Here is a 27,303-nt window from a genome sequence, read left to right on the forward strand (position 1 = left end):
TGTTGTATGTTTCCCGTCTTTGGTATTTGTTGGTATGAGACTATCTATTGCCTGTGTTTTCATGGATGTATCTAACTTCCTTAAGTTGGATTTTTCCTTCTAGTGCTGTCTGTAGGCCTGGATTTGTGGAGAAATATTATTTAAATCTGGCTTTATCATGGAATATTTTGTTTACTCCATCTATGTTGATTGAGAGTTTTGCTGGTATAGTAGTCTGGGTTGGCATCCGTGGTCTCTTAGCATGCATAACGTCTATCCAGGACCTTCTGGCTTTTAGAGTCTATTGAGAAGTTGGTGTTATTCTGATGGGTCTGCCTTTATAAGTCATTTGGCCTTTTCCCTTTGCTGCTCTTAAAATTTTTATTCCATATGTTTAGTGGTTTAATTATGTGGCAAGAGGACTTTTTTGGGGGGTCTATTCTATTTGGTGTTCTATAAGCTTCTTGTATCTTCATAGGTATTTCCTTCTTTAAGTTGGGAAAGATTTATTCCATGATTTTGTCAAATACATTTTCTTTGCCTTTGAGTAGGTATTCTTCTCCTTCTTTTATCCATATTATTAAGTTTGACCTTTTCTTGGTGTCTCAGATTTCCTGGATATTTTGTGTTATGACCTTTTTTGTTTTAGTGTTTTCTTTGACTGACATATTTTACTCTATTGTGTCCTCTACACAAGAGATTCTCTCTTCCATCTCTTGTATTCTCTTGGTTATGCTTGTTTCTGTGTTTCCTGTTTATTTACTCAGATATTCTATTTCCAGCATTCCCTCTGTTTGTGTCTTCTTCATTGTTTCTATTTCCCTTTTCAGGTTTTGAACTGTTTCTTTCATGTATTTCATTGCTTTTTCATGGTTTTGGTTTTTTGTTTTGTTTGTTTGTTTGTTTGTTTTGGGTTTTTTGGCTTTCTTTAAGGGATTCATTGATTTCTTCCAATTTTTTGTTCGTATTTTTCTGTTTATTTAAGGGGATTTTTCATTTCTTTAAAGGCCTCTAGCATCTTCATGATATTATTTTTAAAGTTACTTTCTTTTGCTTCTTTTACATTGTGAGGTTCAGGTCTTGCTCTTGTAGAAGGGTGAGGTTCTGGTGATGCAATGTTGCTCTTTGTGTTGTTCTATATCTTTCTACACTGGCATCCTCCCATCTCTTCCTCCAATAGGTTCAAGAAGTTCCCGTGTCTGAGCAAGCTACTATTGGTCCAGTCTGTGCTTGCTTTGTCTATGTCTCAGGGAGCCACACTAAGTCCAAACTTAGCTCTTAGTCTAATTGGAGCTGGCAGATTATGTATCTCGGGGAGCTACTCTTGATCCAATCCAAACTAGCTGATTTTGCAGCTCGGGGAGCCGCTCTTGGTCTTATCAAGGCTCTTGGTTCAGTGAGCACTTGTGGATTCTGTGTCTCAGGAAGCCTCTCTTGGTTCAATGAGAGCTGGCAGATTCTATGTCTCAGGAAGCCACTCTTGGTCCAATGAGAACTGGCAGATTCCTTGTCTCAGGAAGTTCCTGGGGTCACAGGCACACAGGTATTGGGGTAGGGCTTGGGTCTTGTAGATTGCAGGGTCTTCTGAGGGGTTTTGGTGGGGAATCCTGCCCACAGGAGTTTTCCCTGCTGGCTGGCAACTGGGGCAGAGATGGGTGGGGGTTCCTGGGGACTGGCTATGTCCCAAGGCCTAGGTCCTAGAGGCAGGACTATCTGGGTGGGAGAAGAGTCACTCACCTTGTGGTCCAATGAGAGCTGGCAGATTCTATGTCTCAGGAAGCCTCTCTTGGTTCAATGAGAGCTGGCAGATTCCTTGTCTCAGGAAGTTACTGGGGTTGCAGGCGGATGGGTATTGGGGTAGGGCATGGGTCTTGTAGATTACAGGGTTTGATGGGGGGTTGGTGGGGAGCCTGCCTACATGAGTATTCCCTGGCCAGCAACTGGGGCAGAGTTGGGTGGAAGTTCCCAGGGACTGACTGTGACTAGAATGAGATGGAGGTTTTTGATTGGGGTTGCATTGAATTTGTAAATCACTTTTGGTAAAATTGTCATTTTCACAGTATTCTACCAATCCATGAGCATGAGATGTCTTCCGATTTTCTAGCATCATTTTCTTTTTCATCCAGTGTTTAAAGTTTTCATTGCAGAGGTCCATCACTTCTTTGCTTAGTTTATTCCTAGATATTTTCTTGAGAGTATTGTGAACAGAAGTGTGTCCATGATCTATTTCTCTTTGTTCATTGTTGGTATATAGAAAATCTATTGATTTTTTGCAAGTTGGTTCTGTATCCTGCCACATTGCTGAATTTTTTTTTTTTTTTTTTGGTTTTTCGAGACAGGGTTTCCCTGTGTAGCTTTGCACCTTTCCTGGAACTCACTTGGTAGCCCAGACTGGCCTCGAACTCACAGAGATCCGCCTGCCTCTGCCTCCCGAGTGCTGGGATTAAAGGCGTGCGCCACCGCCACCGCCACCACCACCCGGCCGCTGAATTTTTTTTAGCATTTCTAGAAGTTTTCTGATAGAAATTTTGTGATCTCTAATGTATAGTATCATGTTATCTGCAAATAAGGATAGTATAATTTTCTATCCCTTTAATTTTTCTTTCTTGTTTAATTACCCCAGTTAGGACATTGAGCACAAGATTGAGGAGTGGGACAGTGGACACCCATGTCTGATTTCTGACTTCAGTGGGATTTCAGTGAGCTTTTCTCCATTTAAGGTGATGTTGGCTATGGGTTTCTCATATATCACTTTCATGATGTTGAGGTATGCTTCCTCGATCCTTACATTTTCTCTAGGACTTTTATCATGAAGGCATGTTGGACTTCATCAGAGGCTTTTTCTGCATCTATTGAGATGATTGTGATTTTTGTCTTTAAGTGGATAATTCCATTGTTGACTTCTGTATTTTGAACCATCCCTGCATTTCAGGGATAAGGCCAACATGGTCATGGTGTATATCTTTTTTATGTATGTCTATGTTCTGCTGGAAAATATCTATTGAGCATATCAGTCTATGTTCATTGGGGATATCGCCCTGTAGTTTTCTTTTGTGTTGTGTCCTTATCTGATGTGAGTATTGAGGTGATATTAGAAGCAGTTTGGCATTGCTTCTTCTGTTACACATTTGGTTATGATACTGGAAGCAGTTTGAGTGCTCCTTCCATTATATTTTTTTTTGTTGGTTGCTTTACTCTTTATTCTTTTTTAATTTTTTTATTTTATTTTATTTTACAATACCATTCAGTTCTACATATCAGCCACGGGTTCCCCTATTCTCCCCCCTACCACCCCCTCTCCTTACCCCCAGCCTACCCCCCAATCCCACCTCCTCCAGGGCAAATCCTCCCCCGAGGACTGCAATCAACCTGGTAGACTCAGTCCAGGCAGGTCCAGTCCCTTCCTCCCAGACTGAGCCAAGTGTCCCTGCATAAGCTCCAGGTTTCAAACAGCCAACTCATGCAATGAGCACAGGACTTGTTCCCACTGCCTAGTTGCCTCCCAAACAGATCAAGCCAATCAACTGTCTCACCTATTCAGAGGGCCTGATCCAGCTGGGGGCCCCTCAGCCTTTGGTTCATAGTTCATGTGTTTCCATTCATTTGGCTATTTTTTTCAATAATTGAGTAAAACCAAAATTTATTATAAGCCACAGTCGTCCTAGGGACCTCCATGCTATATATATAGCCTCTATGGTTCTATGGGTTGTGGTCTGATTGTTCTTTATTTTATATCTAGAATCCACTTATGAGTGAGTACCATGACTGTCTTTCTGGGTTTGGGTTACCTCACTCAGGATGATTTTTTTCTAGTTCCATCCATTTGCCTGCAAATTTCATGCTTTCATTGTTTTTCTCTGCTGAGTAGTACTCCATTGTGTATATGTACCACATTTTTTCCATCCATTCTTCCATTGATGGGCATCTAGGTTGTTTCCAGGTTCTGGCTATTACAAACAGTGCTGCTATGAACATAGCTGAGCATGTATCTTTATGGTATGAATCAGCATTCCTTGGGTATATGCCCAAGAGTGGGATGGCTGGGTCTTGGGGTAGTTCGATTCCTAATTTTCTGAGAAATGGCCATACTGATTTCCACAGTGCTTGTACAAGTTTACATTCCCACCAACAGTGGAGGAGTGCTCCCTTTGCTCCACATCCTCTCCAACATTGGCTGTCATTGGTGTTTTTGATCGTAGCCATTCTGATAGGTGTCAGGTGGTATCTCAGAGTCGTTTTGATTTGCATTTCTCTGATGATTAAGGATGTTGAGCATTTCTTTAAATGTCTTTCAGCCATTTGTAGTTCTTGTTTTGTGAATTCTCTGTTTAGCTCTTTAGCCCATTTTTTAATTGGACTGTTCAGTATTTTGATATCCAGTTTCTTGAGTTTTTTTTTTCTTCCATCACAGGCAATTTATTTTGTTCTATTCATTCACAGTTAATACAGAAAATACTTGGAAACATTTCCATATAATGTTTGACACAGAAATCATCAAATAGAAGTATACAATGTTGACAGGAGGCAGTACATTTATAATTTATAACCCCAAATGTATTTATAAATTAGAAATGGAAAGATCTATAAATGAAATTATGAAGGTTCACCAAAGTCATTTAATCTGTCAGTTTCTCATTCATTTTTATGTCTTAATAATATTCTATTGTATGAATAAGCCACATTTTATTTCTCTCCAGTATTTGATAGCTATTTGAGTTGTTTTAACTTTTTTACTATTAGCAACACACTGCTGTAAACCTTCATGTACATATTTCATAGGTGCGCATTTTCAGTAGTTTGAGGATATATTCCTAAGAGTAGAATTGTTGAGTAACAGAGTAACAATGTTTTGCATTTTGACCAACCACCAAACTGTTTTGCCAAAGTGGCACACCATTTTACAATCTCACCAAATCCTTGTTTTTAAGGCTCTGATTTTTGTACAAAAGCATTCAATCATTCTGTCAGACCAAACCAGGAAAAGTTAGCTATAGTTCAGAGCTGTTCTATTCCATTTACTATGCAAAGCCATTCTTGGCGTTTGCAACTCTCAGCCCTTTTGAGTATTCTTGCAGTGTTCACCTTTTCCTCCACCACTTTTTTTTCTTCTTTTTTTCTGGTTTATTTCTATCTATTACAAATGTATAAAAAATCCTCCATCAACGCTGCTGATAGCAGCAGAACCTTGAGAAATATACCTTTGGTTTGCCTCAGAAAAGGAACACATATTACACTGTAAAGTTTATAAAATTGGCGCAAAACATTGTGATAATGTTACAATACCAGTTTTAAGAGTTCAGTGACTAATGGGGAGCCGATGGGATACATGCAGAACTGTGAAAGCGATCTCACTTAGCCAGCTATACACGTAGACTGTAAATCTACATTCAGATCATTTCTGAACTAAGGCTATCATCTCAGTTTATCTGTTGAGGTCAACCAGGAAACCCTAGAATATACCTTGATTTTTGCAAAAAACAAAATAGGGGGAGGGGTTTCTTCAGCATTTCAGTCCACGAATAACAGTATCCTAATAGGCAAAGTGTTCTCTCACTGTCAACATAGAATGAACAGCTGTTGGAGGTCAACTTGGGCTTTAATTTGCATTAGCACTTACATGCATAGTAGTCCAAGTTGTTGACCTCATGACTTTAAAAAGTAACTCTAAAAAAGTAAAATGGCCCTTCTTGGAAGACTAAAGAAAGACATCCAGCCACAGTTGTAAAAAGTCTCATCAAAACAATATACCCTTTTATGAATTACGCCTAAATTAAAAAAAAAGTAGCCCCAAATAAGAAGCAGCTCTGAAAAAGAAAATATAACTTAAGATATTTGAAAAAAACAAGGTGAATACAGGTTTAAAAATAATTAAGATACATTTTCTTAAGGCTACCTAGAATTAGGCTTTAAAGAATTCTACCATTTCAAGTTTACCACTAGTTACTAGATACCTATTTACAAACAAGATGTTCACCTTTTTTGTTTCTTTCTCAAGAGAAAAATCTACCTTCAGACTATGAGGGTGGTGATGGGGAGGGACTAGAAAACAAGATTCAAACAATCCCATGCAAATATCACATTTTTCAAATGGAATAACTCCAAACTGCACTAGAAGTTCCAATCACTAAGACACTTTCCATTGAAATGATTTAAGTACAACTACATGGCACCAAGGTTTAGGCCTAATATAGGCCTGACAACCAAGTCCTTGTTTTCTGGAAGAAAGGCCTCAAAAGTCCCACTCAATTCCACATAACAATACTACAAAGATCAGTTAGGTTTTCCTTTCCTTAATATTTTTGTTTTTGACTTCTAATCTTAAAGACTAGATTAAAACTTAGCTCATTTCCCAGAAGGCATTGCTTCCCTTTGCTCTATGAAAGAGTCCACCAAGACCTCTTCCTCAAAACCATCTAGCCCCCAGCCTCCAGCCTGTGCTTGTGATGCATCTTTCTCAACATTCTGAAAAGGTACTGTAGGTAAAATATGCTCATAAACATTAAAACTAGTTGTTAGAAAGACGTAACTAGCTTTATAATTTAAGTTTTAAAGCATTAAATACTTAATTAAATAATTAAATACTTGCAGCTTAATCTGCACTGACAATGATTGTCGAAGCCTAGAATTCAACATTTACAAATTCTCATTCACACACACAAAACACACTATTATCACACAACTTGTGTCTTGAGAGAATCTTCTGCTTTTTAAATCTTTGGCCTCCCAGTCAATTCCAAGTTCAACCAACTTTTCCGAGTTCTGGTAGTTACCTGGACCACTGAGGCATTGCCACAAGACTTCTTCTCTTTTGAAACATCCTTTTTCTCTAGATATTAGGATAGCTACACCAGCTTGTTTCTTCTGTTGTGTATGTTGGTGTGGGATTATCTATTGCTTGATTTTTCATGGATGTGTTTAGCTTCTTTGGGTTGAATTTTCCCTTCTAGTGCTTTCTGTAGGGCTGGGTTTGTAAACAGGTATTGATTAAATCTGGTTTTATCCTGGAATATTTTGTTTACTCCGCCTATGGTGATTAAGAGTTTTGCTGGGTATAATAGTCTGGGTTGGCATCCGTGGTCTCTTAGTGTCTGCATGAGATTTGTCCATGATCTTCTAGCTTTCATAGTCTCTATTGAGTAGTCTGGTGTTATTCTGATGGGTTTACCTTTATATGTTACTTGGTCTTTTTCCTTTGCGGCTCTTAATATTTTTTCTTTGTTCTGTGTGTTTAGTGTTTTGATTATTATGTGGTGAGGGGACTTTTTTTTTGATCCAGCCTATTCGGTGTTCTGTAAGCTTCTTGTATCTTCATAGGTATTTCTTTCTTTAGGTTAGGAAAGTTTTCTTCTATGATTTTGTTGAATATATTTTCTGTGCCTTTGAGTTGGTATTCTCCTTCTTCTATCCCTATTATTCTTAGGTTTGGTCTTTTCATGGTGTCCCAAATTTCCTGGATGTTTTGTGTTACAACTTTTTTGTCTTTAGTGTTTTCTTTGACTGACGAATCTATTTTCTCTATCGTGTCTTCAGTGTCAGAAATTCTCTGTTCCATCTCTTGCAATCGGTTGGTTATGCTTGTTTCTGTAGTTCCTGTTCGTTTTGTCAGGATTTCTATTTCCAGCATTCCCTCAGCATGTGTTTTCTTTATTGTCTCAAATTCATTTTTCAGATCTTGGAATGTTTCTCTCATCTGTTTAATTGCTTTTTCTTGGCTTGATTTGATTTCTTCCCATTTTTTGTTCATTTTTTCTTCCATTTCTTTAAGGGAGTTTTTTATTTCCTCTTTAAGGGAAGTTTTTATTTCCTCTTTAAAAGAGTTTTTCATTTCCTCTTTAAGGAAAGTTTTTATTTCCTCTTTAAGGTAGTTTTTCATTTCCTCTTTAAGGAAAGTTTTTATTTCCTCATTGAGGGAATGTTTTATTTCTTCTTTAAGGGCCTCTATCATCTTCTTAAAGTCATTTTTAGGGTTGATCTCTTCTGTTTCTTCTGTCATGGTATGTTTAGGTCTTGCAGGTGTAGAATCACTAGGTTCTGATGTTGCCATATAGGTCTTTATGTTGTTGCCTGTATTTTTGCATTGGCGTCTACTCATCTTTTCTTCTGTGCGGTGCAGGTGGTGTCTGTGTCTGAGAGTGCCTCTCTTGTTCTAATTTTTAGTCTTGGTTTAGTAGGGGTTCTTGGTTAAATTGGTGCTATTGGGCTGTTTCTTCAGGGACAGCTGATTTCAGTCAGTGAATTATATACTTATGATTCTGGTGATCTGGTTTAGTGGCTGGGTAGTGCCTTCTTCTATGTTCCCAGGTCACGTTTTGTTCATTTGTCAACTCCTCAGCTGATCTTGTTTCTTCAGACTTCAAACTGTAGGCATCTGAATCCTCTCCCAGATGGGTTTCAGCTGAGCAGGGTAGTCTCACCAACACCTCCAAATTGTTGGGTTTCACAGGATCAGCAGTTGGGCCCTGGGTTGTCCCCAGATGGAGTGCCCAGACTCGCCCTGGTTCTGACCCATGGAGATAGCCTCTTCCCCAGGTGTTGGGGCTAGGGGCATCCCCGTTCCAAGCTGTGTCCGCCCCTCTCCGTCCCCCAGCCTGTCCACCCCTGTGGCCTGCCGCCACAGGCCCACTTGTGTCCGCTTGTCTCCGCTGCCAGGCCTGTATGTCCCTGTCAGCTGCCACTGGGTCTGTCTGCCTCTGCGGGCGGCCAACGGGCCTGTATGTCTCTGCCAGCTGCCACTGCGGGCCTACCTACCTCCGTCTGTCACCGCTGCCGGGCCCATCCACCTCTTCGAACTGCCACCCTGGGCCTGTATGTCCCTGTCGGCCGCTGCCACCGGGCCCTTCCACCTCTGCGAGTCGCCGACCTGCGTCCGCCTGTCTCCGCGTGTGGCCTGTCTACTTCTGTGGGCCGCTGCCGGGCCTGAATGTCTCCGTCGGCTGCCTCTGCTGGGCTCATCCACCTCCGTTTGCTTATCTCCGCCGCAGGGACTGTCCACCTCCGTGGGCCGCCGCTGGGCCTGAATGTCTCCACCAGCTGCCGCCGGGCCTAAATGCCCCCCTCGGCCGCTGCCGCCGGACTCGTCTACCTCTGCGGACCGCCACCACAGGCCTACCTGCGTCTGCCTGTCTCTGCCATCTTCTTCTTGAGTTCTTTATATACTGTGGAGATCAATCCTCTGTCAGATGTGGGGTTGGTGAAGATCTTTTCCCACTCTGTTGGCTGTCTTTTTGTCTTATTGACTGTGTCTTTTGCCCTGCAAAAGCTTCTCAATTTCGAGAGGTCCCATTTATTAATTGTTGTGCTCAAGGTCTGTGCTGTTTGTGTTTTATTTAGGAAATGGTCTCCGATGCCAATGCGTTCAAGAGTGCTTCCTACTTTCTTTTCTATTAAGTTTAGGGTAACTGGATTTATGTTCAGGTCTTTGATCCACCTGGACTTGAGTTTTGTGCATGGTGACAGATATGGATCTATTTGTAATCTTTTACATATTGAGATCCAGTTATGCCAGCACCATTTGTTGAAGATACTTTCTTTTTTCCATTGTATAGTTTTGGCTCCTTTGTCAAAAACCAGGTGTTCATGGATTAATGTCAGGGTCTTCAATTCGATTCCATTGGTACGTATGTCGGTTTTTATACCAGTACCAAGCTGTTTTTATTACTATAGCTCTATAGTAGAGTTTGAGGTCAGGGATGGTGATGCCTCCAAAGGTTGCTTTATCGTATAGGATTCTTTTAACTATCCTGGGTCTTTTGTTTTTCTATATGAAGTTGAGTATTTTTCTTTCCAAGTCTGTGAAGAATTGTGTTGGGATTTTGATGGGGATTGCATTGAATCTGTAGATTGCTTTTGGTACAATTGCCATTTTTACTATGTTAATCCTACCTATCCATGAGCATGGGAGATCCTTCCATTTTCTGATATCTTCTTCAATTTCTTTCTTTAGAGATTTAAAGTTCTTATCAAAAAGGTCCTTCACTTGTTTAGTTAGCGTTATCCCAAGGTATTTTCTATTATTTGTGGCTATTGTAAAGGGTGATGTTTCTCTGACTTCTTTCTCAGCCCTTTTATCATTTGTGTATAGGAGGGCTACTGATTTTTTTGAGTTGATCTTGTATCCTGCCACTTTACTGAAGGAGTTTATCAGCTGTAGGAGTTCCCTGGTAGAGTTTTTGGGGTCGCTTATGTATACTATCATATCATCTGCAAATAGTGAAAGTTTGACTTCTTCCTTGACAATTTATATCCCTTTGATCTCCTTTTGTTGTCTTATTGCTCTAGCTAGAACTTCTAGTACTATATTGAATAAATATGGGGAGAGTGGACAGCCTTGTCTTGTTCCTGAATTTAGTGGTATCGCTTTGAGTTTCTGTCCATTTAATTTGATGTTTGCTGTTGGCTTGCTATGAATTGCTTTTATTATGTTTAGAAATGTTCCTTGTATTCCTGATCTTTCTAAGACCTTTATCATGAAGGGATGTTGGATTTTGTCAAAGGCTTTTTCAGCATCTAAGGAGATGATCATGTGTTTTTTTTTCTTTCAGTTTGTTTATATGGTGTATTACATTGACTGATTTTCATATGTTGAACCATCCTTGCATCCCTGGGATGAATCCTACTTGGTCATGATGGATAATTGTTTTGATGTATTCTTGGATTCAGTTTACCAATATTATGTTGAGTATTTTTGTATCAATGTTCATGAGGGAGATTGGTCTGTAGTTCTCTTTCTTTGTTACATCTTTGTGTGGTTTGGGTATCAGGGTAATTGTAGCCTCATAAAAAGAGTTTGGTAGTGTTCCTTCTGTTTCTATTGTATGGAACACTTTGAAGAGTATTGGTATTAGTTCTTTGAAAGCCTGGTAGAATTCTGCACTGAAACCATCTGGTCCTGGGCTTTTTTTGGTTGGGAGACTTTTGATGACTGTTTCTATTTCTTTAGGGGTTATTGGTCTATTTAAATGGTTTATCTGGTCTTGATTTAATTTTGGTATGTGATATTTATCCAGAAAATTGTCCATTTCTTCCTGGTTTTCCATGTTTGTGGAGTACAGGTTTTTGAAGTATGATCTGATGATTCCCTGGATTTCCTCGTTGTCTATTGTTATGTCTCCCTTTTCATTTCTGATTTTGTGAATTTGGGTGCTCTCTCTTTGCCTTTTGGTTAATTTGGCTAGGGGTTTGTCTATCTTGTTGATTTTTTTCAAAGAATCAACTCTTTGTTTCACTGATTTTTTTGTATTCTCTTTTCTATTTCATTGATTTCAGCCCTCAATTTGATTATTTCCTGGTGTGTATTTCTCCTGGGTGAGTTTGTTTCTTTTTGTTCTAGAGCTTTCAGTTGTGCTGTTAATTCGTTGGTATGGGATTGCTCCATCTTCTTTATGTGTGCATTTAGAGCTATGAATTTTCCTCTTAACACTGCTTTCATAGTGTCCCATAAGTTTGGGTATGTTGTACTTTCATTTTCATTGAATTCTAGGAAATCTTTAATTTCTTTCTTTATTTCTTCCTTGACCCATTGATGTTTCAGGTGGGCATTATTCAGTTTCCATGAGTTTGTGGGTTTTCTATAATTTTTGTTGTTGTTGAGGTCTAACTTTAAGGCATGGTGGTCTAATAAGATACTGGTTATTCCAGTTTTTTTGTATCTGTTGAGATTTGTTTTGTGTCCAAGCATGTGGTCAATTTTTGAGAAGGTTCCATGGGGTGCTGAGAAGAAGGTATATTCTTTTGTGTTAGGATGGAATGTTCTGTAGATACCTATTAGGTCCATTTGAGTCATAACATCTGTTAGGTCCTTTATTTCTTTGTTAAGTTTCAGTCTGGTAGATCTGTCTTTTGGTGAGAGTGGTGTGTTAAAATCTCCAACTACTAATGTGTGGGGTTTGATGTGTGTTTTAAACTTTAGTAGTGTTTCTTTTATGAATGTGGGTGCTTTTGTATTTGGAGCATAAATGTTTAGAATCGAGACTTCATCTTGGTGGATTTTTCCTGTGATAAATATGTAATGTCCATCCTGATCTCTTTTGATTGATTTTAGTTTGAAGTCTATTTTATTAGATATTAGGATAGCTACACCAGCTTGTTTCTTAGGTCCATTTGCTTGGAAAGCCTTTTCCCAGCCCTTTACTCAGAGGTAGTGTCTGTCTTTGAAGTTAAGGTGTGTTTCTTGTATGCAGCAGATGGATGGCTCCTCTTTTCTTATCCATTATGTTAGCCTGTGTCTTTTTATAGGTGAGTTGATAGCATTGATATTAATGGATATTAATGACCAGTGATTGTTAATTCCTGTTATTTTTTGTGGTTATGTTGTGTTGTCCTTCTGTGGTGTATGTTGGTATGGAATTATCTATTGCTTGATTTTTCATGGATGTGTTTAGCTTCTTTGGGTTGGATTTTCCCTTCTAGTGCTTTCTGTAGGGCTGGGTTTGTAAACAGGTATTGATTAAATCTGGTTTTATCCTGGAATATTTTGTTTACTCCGCCTATGGTGATTGAGAGTTTTGCTGGGTATAATAGTCTGGGTTGGCATCCATGGCCTCTTAGTGTCTGCATGAGATTTGTCCATGATCTTCTAGCTTTCATAGTCTCTATTGAGTAGTCTGGTGTTATTCTGATGGGTTTACCTTTATATGTTACTTGGTCTTTTTCCTTTGTGGCTCTTAATATTTTTTCTTTGTTCTGTGTGTTTAGTGTTTTGATTATTATGTGGTGAGGGGACTCTTTTTTGGATCCACCCTATTTGGTGTTCTGTAAGCTTCTTGTATCTTCATAGGTATTTCTTTCTTTAGGTTAGGAAAGTTTTCTTCTATGATTTTGTTGAATATATTTTCTGTACCTTTGAGTTGGTATTCTTCTCCTTCGTCTATCCCTATTATTCTTAGGTTTGGTCTTTTCATGGGGTCCCAAATTTCCTGGACGTTTTGTGTTACGACTTTTTCGTCTTTGGTGTTTTCTTTGACTGACGAATCTATTTTCTCTATTGTGTTTTCAGTGTCAGAGATTCTCTGTTCCATCTCTTGCAATCAGTTGATTATGCTTGTTTCTGTAGTTCCTGTTTATTTAGTCAGGATTTCTATTTCCAGCAATCCCTCAGCATGTGTTTTCTTTATTCTCTCAAATTCATTTTTCAGATCTTGGAATGTTTCTTTCATCTGTTTAATTGCTTTTTCTTGGCTTTCTTTGATTTCTTCCCATTTTTTGTTCGTTTTTTCTTCCATTTCTTTAAGGGAGTTTTTTATTTCCTCTTTAATGGAGTTTTTCATTTCCTCTTTAAGGGAAGTTTTTATTTCCTCTTTAAGGGAGTTTTTTATTTCCTCTTTAAGGAAAGTTTTTATTTCCTCTTTGAGGGAATGTTTTATTTCTTTAAGGGCCTCTATCATCTTCTTAAAGTCGTTTTTAGGGTTGATTTCTTCTGTTTCTTCTGTCTTGGTATGTTCAGGTCTTGAAGGTGTAGAAACACTAAGTTCTGATGTTGCCATATAGGTCTTTATGTTGTTGCCTGTATTTTTGCACTGGTGTCTACTCATCTCTTCCTCTGTGTGGTGCAGGTGGTGTCTGTGTCTGAGAGTGCCTCTCTTATTCTAATTTTTAGTCTTGGTTTAGTAGGAGTTCTTGGTTAAATTGGTGCTATTGGGCTATTTCTTTAGGGGCAGCTGATCTCAGTCGGTGAAGTATATACTTATGATTCTGGTGATCTGGTTTGGTGGCTGGGCAGCGCCTTCTTTTGTGTTCCCAGGTCACGTTTTGTTCATTTGCCACTCCTCAGCTGATCTTGTTTCTTCAGACTTCCAACTGTAGGCATCTGAGTCCTCTCCCAGATGGGTTTCAGCTGAGCGGGGTAGTCTCACCAACACCTCCAAGTTGTTGGGTTTCACAGGATCAGCAGCTGGGCCCTGGGTTGTCCTCAGACAGAGTGTTCAGATTCGTTCTGGTTCCATCCCACGGAGATAGCTTCTTCCCCGGGAGTTAGGGTTAGAGGCATCCCTGTTCAAAGCTGAGTCTGTTTGTCTCTGTCGCCGGGCCTGTCTACCTCTGTGATCCGCTGCCGGGCCTGTATGTCCCTGTCAGTTGCCGCTGGGTCTGTCTGCTTCTGCAGGCCGCCGCCAGGCCTGTATCTCTGCTGGCTGCCGCCAAGGGCCTACCTACCTCTGCTTGTCTCTGTTGCCGGGCCCGTCTACCTCTGTGGGCCACCACCTGGCCTGTATGTCTCTGCCGGCTGCTGCTGGGCCTGTATGTCCCTGTAGGCCGCTGCTGCCGCCAGGCCCATCTACCTCTGTGGGGTGCCGCCGCCAGGCCCGTCTACACCTGCATCTGCTTGTCTGCGCCGCCGTTCTGTCTCACTCTTTATTCTTTGAGAGGCCTGCCACCCAGCTCCAGTGTCTTCACATGCTGCTGGTCATGGCGGCAGCTGGCAGTGTCTCTCCCTTCTGTTATATTTAATGGATGAGCCACTGCTGCTATAATGACCAACCTTTAGCAGCTCAGGAACTGAAGGGGAGCCATGAGGTCAGCAGACTAAGCACACAATTGACTTATTTATCTGAGGGAGTAAAACTTAATTCTCTGGGGCCAGCAAAAAAGGGAAACACACAAGCGCATGTGTATACACACACACACACACACACACACACACACACACACACACACCTACACACACACACACACCTACCTACCAGTGCAACAGGTCAGAATCTCACCTATGGTGCTGATGAATGGCAAGCCTTTGGCAGGTCAGAAAAACTGAAGAGAAGATGTAGAGTCATCTACTACTGAACAGGCAAGCAGACACACAAGGACTTTCTTGAGGGTCAAAGTTTAGTTCTTCCTTTTACTCTTTCTGTTGCTTGTTCTACTCTATTTTTCTGTTCTCTACTTCTACCCTGATGTTTTCCCTTCTTCCATTTTCTTGATGAGTTCTTTTAACGACTTCCTGGTATCTTTTTTTCTCTTATGTCTTCTATACTCCAGCAAAATCTTTCAAGTGATATAAAAATTACAATGTGGTTACATTCTATTTTTTAAGTGAATGATTATAATGAATACAGTAAAAAGCAGCATTTTTTCATATTGCTTGCATGGTTAAACATTTTACATATTACAGGTGAGAAACAAATTATTCCCACGACCCACATACATTCACAGCCAAGCAATTTGTTATCAATTAACAAAGTGTAAGCAAGCAATATATTTTTCTCAGTTCTTTGACTAGCAGGCTGTGTTTGTGGTTACAAAGAAAGGATTGTTTACTTTATTACTTATCTCAAAAGGTAATCTTTAAAAAAGTCTTAAAATAATGACAAATCTAAAGTTTTATATATGAAAAACAGCTCTACTTTAGATCTTCAGGGGGCATACCCATTTATTAACAGTTTTTTATAGCAGGAAGCTGAGAGCAGAAATAGGTACAAGGAACTAATCATCACCTTTGATCACCAACTCATCCTAACAAGAAAAGTACATCAGTCAGCAATAGCAATAGCCAGGCTGCCATGGTTTTTGTTCCCTGACTTCAATGAATTCCTCACTCAAATATTAAAAGTGTGCCTTTCTAAACTTTAAATTGTTTCCCAAGATTTTCTATCTCAAAGCCATTAACAAAAACATCTTAACCTTAAGTCATTATTTAAAGCTTTGTTTCAGCTATGATGCACACCAAAACCTGTGAACACTTCTCCTAACATTAAGATTAAAAGACCTTGTGCTAGCCTAGCTTCTGGGACTCTGTTGTTTTCTTAATCATTAACCTTAATTCTGTGTTTTTAACTTGTCATATCCCTTGCTTATTTGGTCTAGGACTCTCTATTTTATCTTTGAGTCCTAATATTCTGTCTTTTGGTTGATTTCATTCTACTTGTAAGCATTTCCTTTGAATTTCCTAGTTGGGATCTTTTGGGTTTTTCAATTCCATCTTCATCTCAACTTGGGTCCTCTTAAATTGCCTGAATTATTTCCATCAACCTTATGTTTGTATTCCTTTTGCACTGTGGGGTGGGGGCAATGACTCAGGCATTTGTTATCAAGTTATCTCTCCTTAATTTCATTGAGCAGTTTCTTTGTGTCTTCTACAAAGTTTTTTAATTCTTTGAAATTCACGATTGTTCTTTTATATTCTTCATTTAGGTAACTCTTGCTGGCAAACATTTCAACAAGAGTAGTAGGTATTAGGAGATAGTGAAGGAGATACTGGTTTGATCTTTCATATCATTGGCATTTTCATGATGAGGGCAGGAGAGAATGAGTGGGCATCTTGGACCTAGAGTTTGGAAGTTGCTTGAGTAGAATGAAGTCAGGTGTACAGAGAGGACAGGGAGAATGTCCAAGATGTGCCTCCTGGTTAAAGCCTGGAGTGTGAGCATAGATCTGGCTGGGTAGAGATGTTAGATATGGCAGGAGAAGCCGCCTGTGGGTTGGGTATAGGTAAGGAGGATTTTGGCACAAGTCAGGGCACTGGATGTTGGACCCAGGCAAGATATGGTGAGTTAGGGATAAGGTATAGATAAGGTGAGGTCAGAGAAACCCATTGGGCTGGATCCTGACAAAGGAGGTGGGATGTGTGGTTGGATGTAAAGATTTTATGAGGCATAGAAGAGACATGTGGGTGGTCGCAGGTAGAGCAAGTCTTGGTGGAATCCTAAAGGGAGCCTTAGAGGTTGGTTGCAGTTTAGGCAGGGGGTACAAGACTGGGCTGGGTCATTAAATGTGGGACCCAGGCTAGATTTTGTGGGTTAAGGAGAAGGCATATGGATGGAGAGGTCATGGAGGCTCAACCTGGAAAAGGAGATGGGAGGTCTGGCTAAGTGAAGAGGTTAGATGTGGCACTGAAGAGAATTCTATTTGTATATTGTTAACATTATTACTTGTTATATGTGTAGCTAACAAGGATTCTTCTACTATTCTGTAGACTGGTCATCTGATTGTTTCCTTGATTGCAGAAACTTTTGAACTTTATGCAGCCCCTTTTGTCAGTCCTGGCTTTACTTCCTGACCACTGGGTAATTAACTGAACCCACCTTCCAGAAAGTGACTATCTGAATCCATATCTTGAGATGTTGCCCTCTTCTCCTCCAACAGCTTCAGAGTTTTGTAGGGTCTTATTTTTTTAACATTTTAATAATAATTTCATTAATCCTTTGGGAATTTCATATAATGTATTTTGATCATATTCACCCTCTTTCCCCAAACTGTTCCAAGATCTACCCCCACCTTCCCAATTTCATATTCTCTTTTTTAACCCATGGAGTTGAACCAGTTACTCAAAGGTATGGAGCCTGCCCTGAAGCATAGTCTACCTACCAGAGTTCACACCCTTAAAGAAGACTGACTCTCCCATCCTCCCCCTGGGAGCTCTCAATTGCCAACAGTTCCTCAACTAGGGGTGGGACTTTGTGCTGACTCCAACTCGCTCGCCACACCTCCATGCTGGGATTTTGTCTGGCTTGAGATTACACAAGACTCCTACATGCCGTTTAAACTGCAGTGAGTTCACACATGCAGCTTCTCTATCATGCCCCCCAAACAAACACTTTTCTTGTCAGTTATCCACCAGGCCTTCCAGTCCCTCCTCTGCAATTGTCCCTCATCCTTGGGTAGAGTGTGATGACATGAATGTCCTGTTTCAGGATGAGCACTCCTCAGAATTTCAGATCTCATATCGTGGTCCAATGTTTCTGATTTTCACCCTTTTGCATAATACTTTTATGAATTGTACAGAAGAAAAAGTTCCTCTATAACCATCTTGGTTTTTTTATTGCCTGGGTCCCTGATAATGAGAAAAATTAGGGCAAAAATTGGAGTTTTGTTACATGCAGGTGTAGTTGGAAGTTTTCTTGTGTCCTGCCTGGCCTGTGGTCAGGACAAATATCTCTCTCCCACCGGTCCTGCAGCTGCTTGGACCCAAGTAACACACTGAGGCTTATATTATTTATGAACCATATGGCCATTAGCTCAGGCTTATTACTAACTAGCTCTTACACTTAAATGCAGTAGTTATGTCATACCTTAGAAGACACTACCTGTCCTTTGATTTCTATGTTCTTTTGCCTCCTCCTCTTCATTATTCCCTGTTCCCCGAAGGAGAGGAAAAAGGTGTCCCATTTAGTGAAGATTATTCAATATATGCTTACAATCAGCACTTGGACCAGTTCCATGTTGCTTTAGTAACAACTACTCAACTGTAAAAGTTTTCCCTGACCCAAACTGGCATTGCTAAACTGGGCATCAAGATTAGATGTTTAGAAAACAATTGATAAGCACATTGTGTCTATTTAGCCAAATAACAGCAGTAACTTCCTCATGAAGGTCTATGTCCTCCCAAGCTAAAGACCTTTGACCAGGTTTACAACATAATACCAGATTTTAATTTCTTCCGGTGGAGACAGTATCAAATCAATCAGAAAGCAGGAATAGAGAAGTGGCTTAGTTGTTAAGAGCACTTGCTGCTCTACCAAAGGTCCTGAGTTCAGTTCTCAGCACCTATATCTTACTGGCTCACAACCATCTCTCCAGCTCCATGGGATCTGATGCCTCTGGCCTATGTGGGCATCTGGAAATAACTAGATTCAGATACATACATATACACATAATTTAAAATTTTAGAACATTTTAAAATTCCAATCAGAAAGCATTTGGTTTGCATGCCATTATTTGCACACTGACACTGCCCTGGCAGAGCATTGTTATGACAGGCAGGATCCACAGCTGGGTAAAACCACTAACACTTACATCATTATACTCTCCAACACTATGAAAGCTCCAAGCAGAGAGTGAGTTTCCAGATGAGTGTCAGTGTGATTTGTCTTGCCACAAAAGTATATGGGTCTTATGTCTAGTTCTGGTTAGCAGCCAAGAGTAGTGGCAATAAACTTGTGCTGATTTGGAAGGCTCTAGAGCCTCACTGGCCAATAACTTATGAAAAACACACCTCTAACACTGGAATTTCCATTTAATCCTATGCATTGAGGTTTTCTTATAGCATTTTAACACTATCTGTATAGCCCAAGTTACCTTAGAATTGCTATCAGCTGAGGTTCATCTTATCCAGCGTCCTAAGTGATGAAATTATGACCATGCAACACCACACTCAGGTTACACTGAGTTTGAATATAGCAAATGTGTCTTATGACAACTCTCCAGAGCAGAGGCATCTGACTTGGTGAGAGAGCTGTGTACTCTCTTTACTCCCTATAAACTACCCATTATACTTCCAAGCTTACAATTTGAGCAGAATTTGCAGTTCTAGAAATATGGGGGGGGGAGACATCACAAGCCTGAAAAACTAAGATGATCTTGGAAGAAGAAAAGTTAGTTGTCATTAAAAATAGAAAAGAAAATGTCCCAAGCCACAAAGAGGACTAAGAAGAGGATGATATGAGCATAGAGGAATATTCAGTGTACTTATGTGAACATATCCATGTATGAATGTTTGAGGTGTGGTATGTGCATGAGTGTGCACACATGAGCTCACCCATTGTATACATGTGGAAGCCAGAAATTGGCGTTAGGCTTCTTCCTCTAGCCTTCTCTACCTTATCCTTTGAGATAAGGTCTCCCACTGGATCCAGAACTCTGATTGGCTAGGCTGTCTGCTCATCAAGCCCAACCTTCATAGCACTAAGGTGACAGGCACACACCAATAGGCTTGGTTTTGCATAAGTGCTAGAGACTGAACTCAGGTCCTCATGCTGGGAAACTACCAACCGAACCATCTCCCCAACCCCTGTACGAGAATTTTAAATGGCAAAGAGAATCGAATCATTCTCAACAAAGAGGTCACTTTCCCATCAAAGCAATTTCCATTTTTTTTTATTTCATCAGACTAAAATATAAATAGGAACTGGACAGACAGTTCAACAGTAAGAAATGCATACTGTTCTTGCAGAAGACCTGAGTTTGGGTCCCAGCACCCACATCAGCCCACTCTCAGCCACCTGTAACTGCTGCTCCAGGGGATCCAATGCCTTCTCCTGGCTTCTATGTGCACCACACTCATGTGTCCATGACCACACATAATTAAAGTTTTTTTTTAATTATTTCAAATTGGACCCTTTTTGAAAGTCCATTTGCAAAAGCGATTTCTGAATCACATTTTGCTGAAATGGACTTGGATTGAAGTTGGTCTTTGAGAGGTGTGTTTCCCATGTTCCTTTTCTACTTTATACAAGGTAATTTTTTTCACAATAACCAACTATGTTCTGTCTGTCTCCTCTCTCCATCATTGGCTGGGAAGAACACAAGCATAAAAAGAGCTGGTTGGATCACTACCTGAATGAATGGAAATACAGGTTCTGGCCTTCATGCAATGAACGCCTCTACATAGAGACTGAGAGCTACAGGACCCTCATGACACTATGTAATCCGAAGGCAGGAATGCCATTTGCTCATGCAATAGTGTTGCATGGCCCTCCACATTCTGGCAAAACCACAGTGGTCAATAGGCTAATGCTGCAATGGTCAGAGAGCAAGCAGGCCCAGATGTTCCCATGTGCCTTCTACATCAACTGCGGGGAGATTAATGAAATGAGACCTTGCACTTTTGTACAGCTCCTCACCATGGAAAAACCCTCGTGGAGAAAGTATGTGATGAAGTCCCTAGCCATGGGAGAAAACTTCTTGTTTGTGGTGGATGGTTTTGATGAGCTGAAATTCCCAGCCGAAGTGCTGATGCATGACATCTGTGGGGACTGGAACACAGAGAAGCCTGCGGTTGTCCTGCTGAGCAGTTTGCTGCAGAGGAAGATGGCCCCCCATGCCACACTGCTGGTGACCACGCGAACACAGGCGTTACGGCAAATCCACCTTATGATAGATCAGCCCTTCCTTGTAGACATTCAGGGCTTCTCGGAACGGGAGAGGCAGGAATACTTTCAAAAGTTCTTTAAAGATTTGAAGTATATCAACAGGGCACATGGCATTTGGGAGCCTGGTGATGACACCGCCCAGCAGGCCACCGCCTCTGTTGCAACGACCGCCGAGCAGGGCGCTGAAGACATGGTGGAGAGCGATGATGTAATGGCACTAAGAGCTTTAAATGCACTGAGAAGCAATGCGGCTCTCTTCCACATGGCCTCACTTCCTTCTGCATGTTCAATATTCTGCGTCTGTCTGGACCAAGGGATGAGGAAGAGGGAAGACCTTGCTCTGAGGTGCCAGACCCATACCTCTATGTTCCTGAACTACCTCTTCAGTGTCCTCTCACCAGAAACCTACCAAAGCTGTTTGAAAACGCAAGTCCCGAGCACGTTCAGGAAAGTGTGTATCCTGGCTGCTGATACTCTGTTGGAACAGCTGCCTGTGATCTGTGAAGAAGACTTGTTGAGATTAGACGTGAACCTGAATATAATGCATTTTTTTGATTGCAGGAATGTCGTTGATCGGAAGAAGAACAACTGCTACAGCTTCTACCACCTCAGTGTCCAGCAGCTCATGGCTGCCATCATATTTGTTCAAGAACTTGAGAAAGAAGATAAACGTGTCTCTAAATACAGTATGCAGAAATTGGTTTCTAGGGAAACAAGATTAAAGAACCCCAACCTGTCAGGAGTGCTACTATTTGTATTTGGACTCTTGAATGAGACTCGACTTCAAAAGTTGGGGACCTTTTTTGACTTCCAAATATCAATTAGGGTCAAGAAGAAACTCCTGGAGTATAAGTCGGGGGAAAATAAACCCTTCCCATTACTGATAGATCGACAACAGATTTTGTCTTGTCTCTATGAATCTCAAGATAAGGAGCTTGTGAAGGAAGTCATGGCCCTCTTTGAGGAAATCTCCTTAGATTTGAAAACCAGCACGGACCTCATAAGTGCTTCATTTTGCCTCAAGAATTCTCAAAATCTGCAGACAGTGTCCCTACAAGTGGCAAAGGGGATCTTCCCAGAAAATGATGCTGTTTTGGAGTCCACAGCTCAGTATCAAAGGTAAGAACCCTATTTTCCTTTCTGGCTTCTTAATGGTGCTTGCACCCTCCAGCTCATCCAATGTTTTGTAGTAAAAGGTTGAAATCTCTCATTCTCTATAGCTCAAGGTAAACATGTTATACATGCTTGCCTGCCTTCCTACTTAATAATAAAATCCTACTGGTACGATTAAAGATGCCAGCCTGAAACTTAAACATCTTCAGACCTATGGTCTCCTGCCTTTCAGTGAGCAATTGTTTTATTACTTTCCTTGTGGCACAGTCATAATTTTACTTGATTTTCCTGCCAGTACCCCCTCATCTCCCTGCCCACCATCTATGTTTAAACCCTTTCACTCGTGGGTATCCTACTACCACTTTTATATCTCATGTGTTTTATTAGACTTACTATATATGTGTGTGCAGAGGCTAGATAGCTTGTTCTCAGAGGAAACCAATTATCTCCTTGAATCGTGTGTATCCTAGAAATTGAATTCATCAGGTTCGGCAGGAAGCTGCTTTTCTCAGTGAATCATCTTGCCTGTCCTCATATTACATGTGCTCTGTTTTCCTCTCCCTTTTTGTTTCCTCCACTCATGGGTCCTTTCCTAGTTTTCCTAAGTATGTAACATCATTAGTCATCCTGGGGATGGAAATTAAAAGTATACTGAGGTCAGTGGAGAGATGGTTTCACAGTTAAGAGCACTTAAGTGGTCTTCCAGAGGAGCTGAGTTCAATCCCCCAGCACTTTCGTGGTCTTCATGATGCTTACAATTGTCTATAACTCCAGTTCCAGGGAATCTGGTGTCCTATTTTGATCTCCATGGGCTAGCCATGTACATGGTGCGTAGACATACATGTAGGCAAAACACTCACACACGAATCATAAATCTTCAAATCCATGCATTCTACCTTACCCTGCCGTCACCTCATACCTTTCTCAGCCTCAAGCACTATTTCAATATTCATGTTGTCTTTTTTTAAATTGCTATATATAATAAAACATTTGATATTTGTCCTTCTGGTTCAGCTTACTTCACTTTTGGTGTCTCCTAGTTGCCTGAGTTACTGCAAATGATTATAGCGCATTGTTCTGTAAAGAAAAATTAAATCATAACAGTTGCAAGAAAATGGATGGAATTGGAAACTAAGCCAAGAAGCCAGATTTCAGACAAATACTGTGTTCTCTCTAATAAACTGATTCTAGATTTTAATTTTTGTATATGTGTGTATATATACACATGTGGAGGGTTAGGTTATAAAAGTACAAAAGACTATACTGATTAAATTTTTTCAAGTGAATCCAAACTGCAGTCACCTAGGAGAAGAGAACATAAATTAAGGGATTGTCTCCATCAGACTGGCTTGTAAACAAGTCTGTGAGACATTTTATTCTGGTTGGTAATGATGTGGGAGGTCCCAGCCCACTGTGGGTGGTTTCATTCCTGAGCTAGGGGTCCTGGGTAGTAGTATAAGAAAGCAGATTGAGCAAGACAGTGAGCAGTGTCCCTGCATGGCCTGTTCTTGCCTTGAGTTCCCACCATCGTTCATGGACTATGATGGGGAAGACAAAAACCAAATAAACCCTTTACTCCACAAGTTGCTTTTGGTCATGGTGTTTAACCACAGCAGCAGAGAAGCAAAGTAGACCAGGCATCATGAGATGGAAAGGTATCTTACAGGAAGAAATGCATGCAGTAGAATATATGTTGCATGGAAACATAAGGAAACTATTGGGGAGCAAAGGGGACCAGAAATTAGCAGGCAGGTGAGCGGAGTCAAACAAAGTATAGGGGAAATGCCATAACAACCATCCCTTTGGATGCTGATGTGAAAGACGAATTGCAAAAACTTCTGTAGAAACCATGAAGATGGCTCAGTCCTTATAGAGCTCAATCCTTAAATCACTTAAGGCAAGTGGAAAGATCTAAGTTTAGATCTCAGAGCCCACACCAAAGCACTAGGTAATAGGTAATGCATGCCTGCAATCTCAGCGATGACAGGTGGATCCCTGGAATCTTATGTCCGGCTGGCCTGGTCTGCTTGGTAAAGTGCCAAACCCATGAAAGATTCTGCCTCAAGCAAAAGGTAGAAGGTGCCTGAGGATCTCAAGGGGCATGTGAGCACACATGAATACACGAAGAAATGAAAACAAGCCTCTTTGTCTTTGTAGGTCTCAAGACAACCAACACCTGCTAGCTTTCTGGACAGACTTTTGTGACTTGTTTAATTCAAATGAGAAACTGGTCTTTCTGAATATTGGCAAGAGCTTCTTCAGCAGATCCTCACTGGAGATTCTGTGTGACAAACTGTCCTCTGCTCCCTGCCATCTCCAGAAAGTGCTGTAAGTAAGATCAGATCTCCAGAGAGATCCCCCTAGCATATGACCAAAGCTCTCACATTATAGAAGAAATCCTCAAACTTGTATCCTGGACTCTAACCAGGTACCTAAGATACAGGGTATTTAGGCGTCCCTAACCTTAATTTTACCTAGAAAAGAATCCTACAGTAACTTCAGTATAATACAGGATACACATTTAATGTCCACATACACCATAAGAAAAATAATCAAAATCCCTAGGCAGTTTGAGTCCTGCTTCGGCAGCCATTGGTCTCTAAGTAGAACAGAGTCCCCCAACCTCAGTGGGCACTTGAGGTATGTGTTTCTTTATTGGGGGGAGGAAGGTTGGCCTGTTCACTGTAAAATGGTGAGCAGTGTCCCTGACCTCCACATGCCAGATATCAACAGCAGTTCCTTCCTTCAGTTATGAGATATCTCAGTGTCTTCAGGTGTCACCTAGTACCCCAGGGGATGCAGCATTGTGACAGGCTGGAAGCCACAGATGTAGAGAGATAGAGAGCAGTGTGCTTAAGGCATGAGCATGGAAAGTCAACTGGGCAAGATGTGTGCATCCATGACCCAAAAAAAACATATATGCAAATGAGTGAGATTGGAATGAAAGGTATCTGGTTAAAATATCGACAGGGGAAAGGTAAATATATAGCTTGAATGCATGAGCACAGAGTGTGGAAAACTTTTCTGTCTTCCTTAATGTTCAGCTGTGGATTGTGTGCCTAGAAGGTTTAAATCTAGAAAGGTGTGAGTCACAAGGGTTTCAGGGAAATTTCTTTAATTTGACATGTATGAGTTTTTCTCTGCGTGTATGTATACACACCATGTACATTCCTGGTGCCAATTGGAGATCAGAAAAGGACATTGGATCCCCTGGAACTAGAGTAACAAACAGTGTGAGCCAGCCTGTTGGGCACTCTGCAGAGTATCAAGTGCTCTTAACCACTGAGCCATCTCTCTGAAACCTATTATTCTTTCTTGGTGTATAAGAATAAGAACTCTCCTCGAGGTGGGAATGGGGGTGGGCTGGGGGGAAGGGGAGGGGGGCAGGAAGGGAGAGAACAAGGGAATATGTGGCTGTTATGTAGAACTGAATAGTATTGTAAAATAAAATAAAATAATAATAATAATAAAAAAGAATAAGAACTCTCATCCACTAAGATGGCACTGGAGAAGAACTCTGACTCTAAATACAATAGAGCACCTCACAGTCTTCCACAGGACAAGGCATTTGTATAAAGGTATTCACTGGTAACACTTCAAAAAATGGATGTTTCATTCTCCACCCCCATCCAAAAAAAAAGATGGCTTTTGAGTGGAAGAGAGCTTGTGACTGAACTCTCCCTTAGTAGATGTTGGAAATGACTAAAGAAACCAGGACTTCAGATAGTTTCTAAAGAGAACTGTTGGTCAATGCAAACAAAGCTTTAGTTGAGGTGAGTAAGATCTGGAAAGTAGCATATGCTGTAATGTCACTATAGCAGCAATATATAGCCCACTTTTGCTGAGAAGAGTTGGGGTGAGCGGGAGGGGGCGGTTTAGAGACAGAGTCTCACTATGTAGCCTTGGCTTTCCCACAACTCCTCTGTAGATCAAGTTGGCTTCAAACTTCTGACAATCCCCCTGCCTCCTGTGTCCTGGGATTACAGACCCATGCCGCCACACCTGGCAGGAGAGCAGAGATCTCCCATGTTCTCCCACACAAAACAGAAAATGGCTTGTTTCACACAACATGACCTTGAGTTCCATCTGTTTTTATAACTCTGTCCCCAGGGGATCTGATGCCCTCTTCTGGACTCTGAAGGCAGCTGAACTCAGACATGCATATACCCACATACATCCACAGGCACAGACAGACACATACACACATCGTCACAGAATTAAAAATAAATCTTTTTAAAATCTATCTTGTGGAGGGAATACAATATGGTTGCACAAAAAAAGAGCATCTTGCCCAAAATCTGCATGTTTCTATATCATTTCTGAGGTATAGGATTGTAGCTATGAAGTGAAAAATGGTAGCTGCATGAGATGATAGATTTGTTAATTGGCTTGGTTGGGTCAATTATCTCACAAAGTGTACATATAACAAAACAATTTTGTATGGCTTAAATACAATTTTTGTCAACAATTCCTTGAAGAATGGGGTAGTTTAACGTAGGGGAAAGCTAAAATGTAAATGTACTGCATCCCTTTGTATCTGTTTATGTATTGTAGAGGTATAGAAAGTCAAAATCTTGTCTTTTTAGAAGTTTTTGTTACATTTATTTATGATGGTGCTGAGAGGCAAGTGATGACTATATCTGCGCAAATGGAGGCCAGGGTACAACGTGCCAGAATTGGTTCTTTCCTTTGATCACGTTGGTCCCAGGGATCAAACCGAGATTGACAGATTTGGTGGCAAGTGCCTCTTACTGAGCCATCTCCCCAGCACTCATTATCTCCTCTCTGTATTCTTTTCCTCAGCCTCAAAAACATTTCCCCAGCCAATGCGTACCAGAAATTGTGCCTCATTTTTAATGGTTATGAAACCCTCTCACATCTGACCCTGAAAGGTGACAACCTGAGCACCATTCTTCCCTCGCTGTGTGAAGTTATGAAACATCCAGCATGCAACATTAAGTTTCTCAGGTATATCTATCCATCCCTAAATGTCTCTTCATCCCTAAATGTCTGGTCACATAAAACTATCTCAGGTCTTCCTATATAGCAAATCTAAATTGGCAGGAAAGATTGCTTTTCTTCAAAAAAAAAAATACCACCACTTAGGACACATGGACCAGAAGATGGACAAAGTGTGTGTGTGTGTGTGTGTGTGTGTGTGTGTGTGTGTGTGTGTGTGTGTGTGTGTGTGTAAAAATATATATGACAACCCTGTGACCAAGAAACCTCTATAGAGTCTGAGTAACAACCCTATCAGATCATTTGCTTATGGTTGTAGTTACATTCTTCTTGGGTCATGATTCAGAACAAAAGCTTGAAGACCCCTATCTTGCAAACAAAGAAAGACTTCTTCAGAGCATTAGCTAAGCCTACCTCAGGCATCACCCTTAAGATGTTCTCTGCTGGTGATACC

The 27,303-nt window shown here is 40.8% G+C and overlaps 1 protein-coding gene across 1 annotated transcript in view; it reads left to right on the forward strand.

Annotated features, from left to right (window-relative positions):
- Positions 1-27,303, forward strand: part of LOC102913402 (NACHT, LRR and PYD domains-containing protein 2-like) — a 59,628-nt gene that overhangs the window by 19,718 nt on the left and 12,607 nt on the right. The window contains exons 3-6 of the mRNA XM_076563307.1: positions 20,207-20,861; positions 20,949-21,896; positions 24,048-24,218; positions 26,694-26,858. Coding sequence (XP_076419422.1) covers positions 20,207-20,861; positions 20,949-21,896; positions 24,048-24,218; positions 26,694-26,858 — 1,939 coding nt within the window. The remainder of the gene's footprint in view (positions 1-20,206; positions 20,862-20,948; positions 21,897-24,047; positions 24,219-26,693; positions 26,859-27,303) is intronic.

Source organism: Peromyscus maniculatus, chromosome 1 (genome assembly GCF_049852395.1).
Source record: "Peromyscus maniculatus bairdii isolate BWxNUB_F1_BW_parent chromosome 1, HU_Pman_BW_mat_3.1, whole genome shotgun sequence".
NCBI classification, from domain to species: Eukaryota; Metazoa; Chordata; class Mammalia; order Rodentia; family Cricetidae; genus Peromyscus; species Peromyscus maniculatus.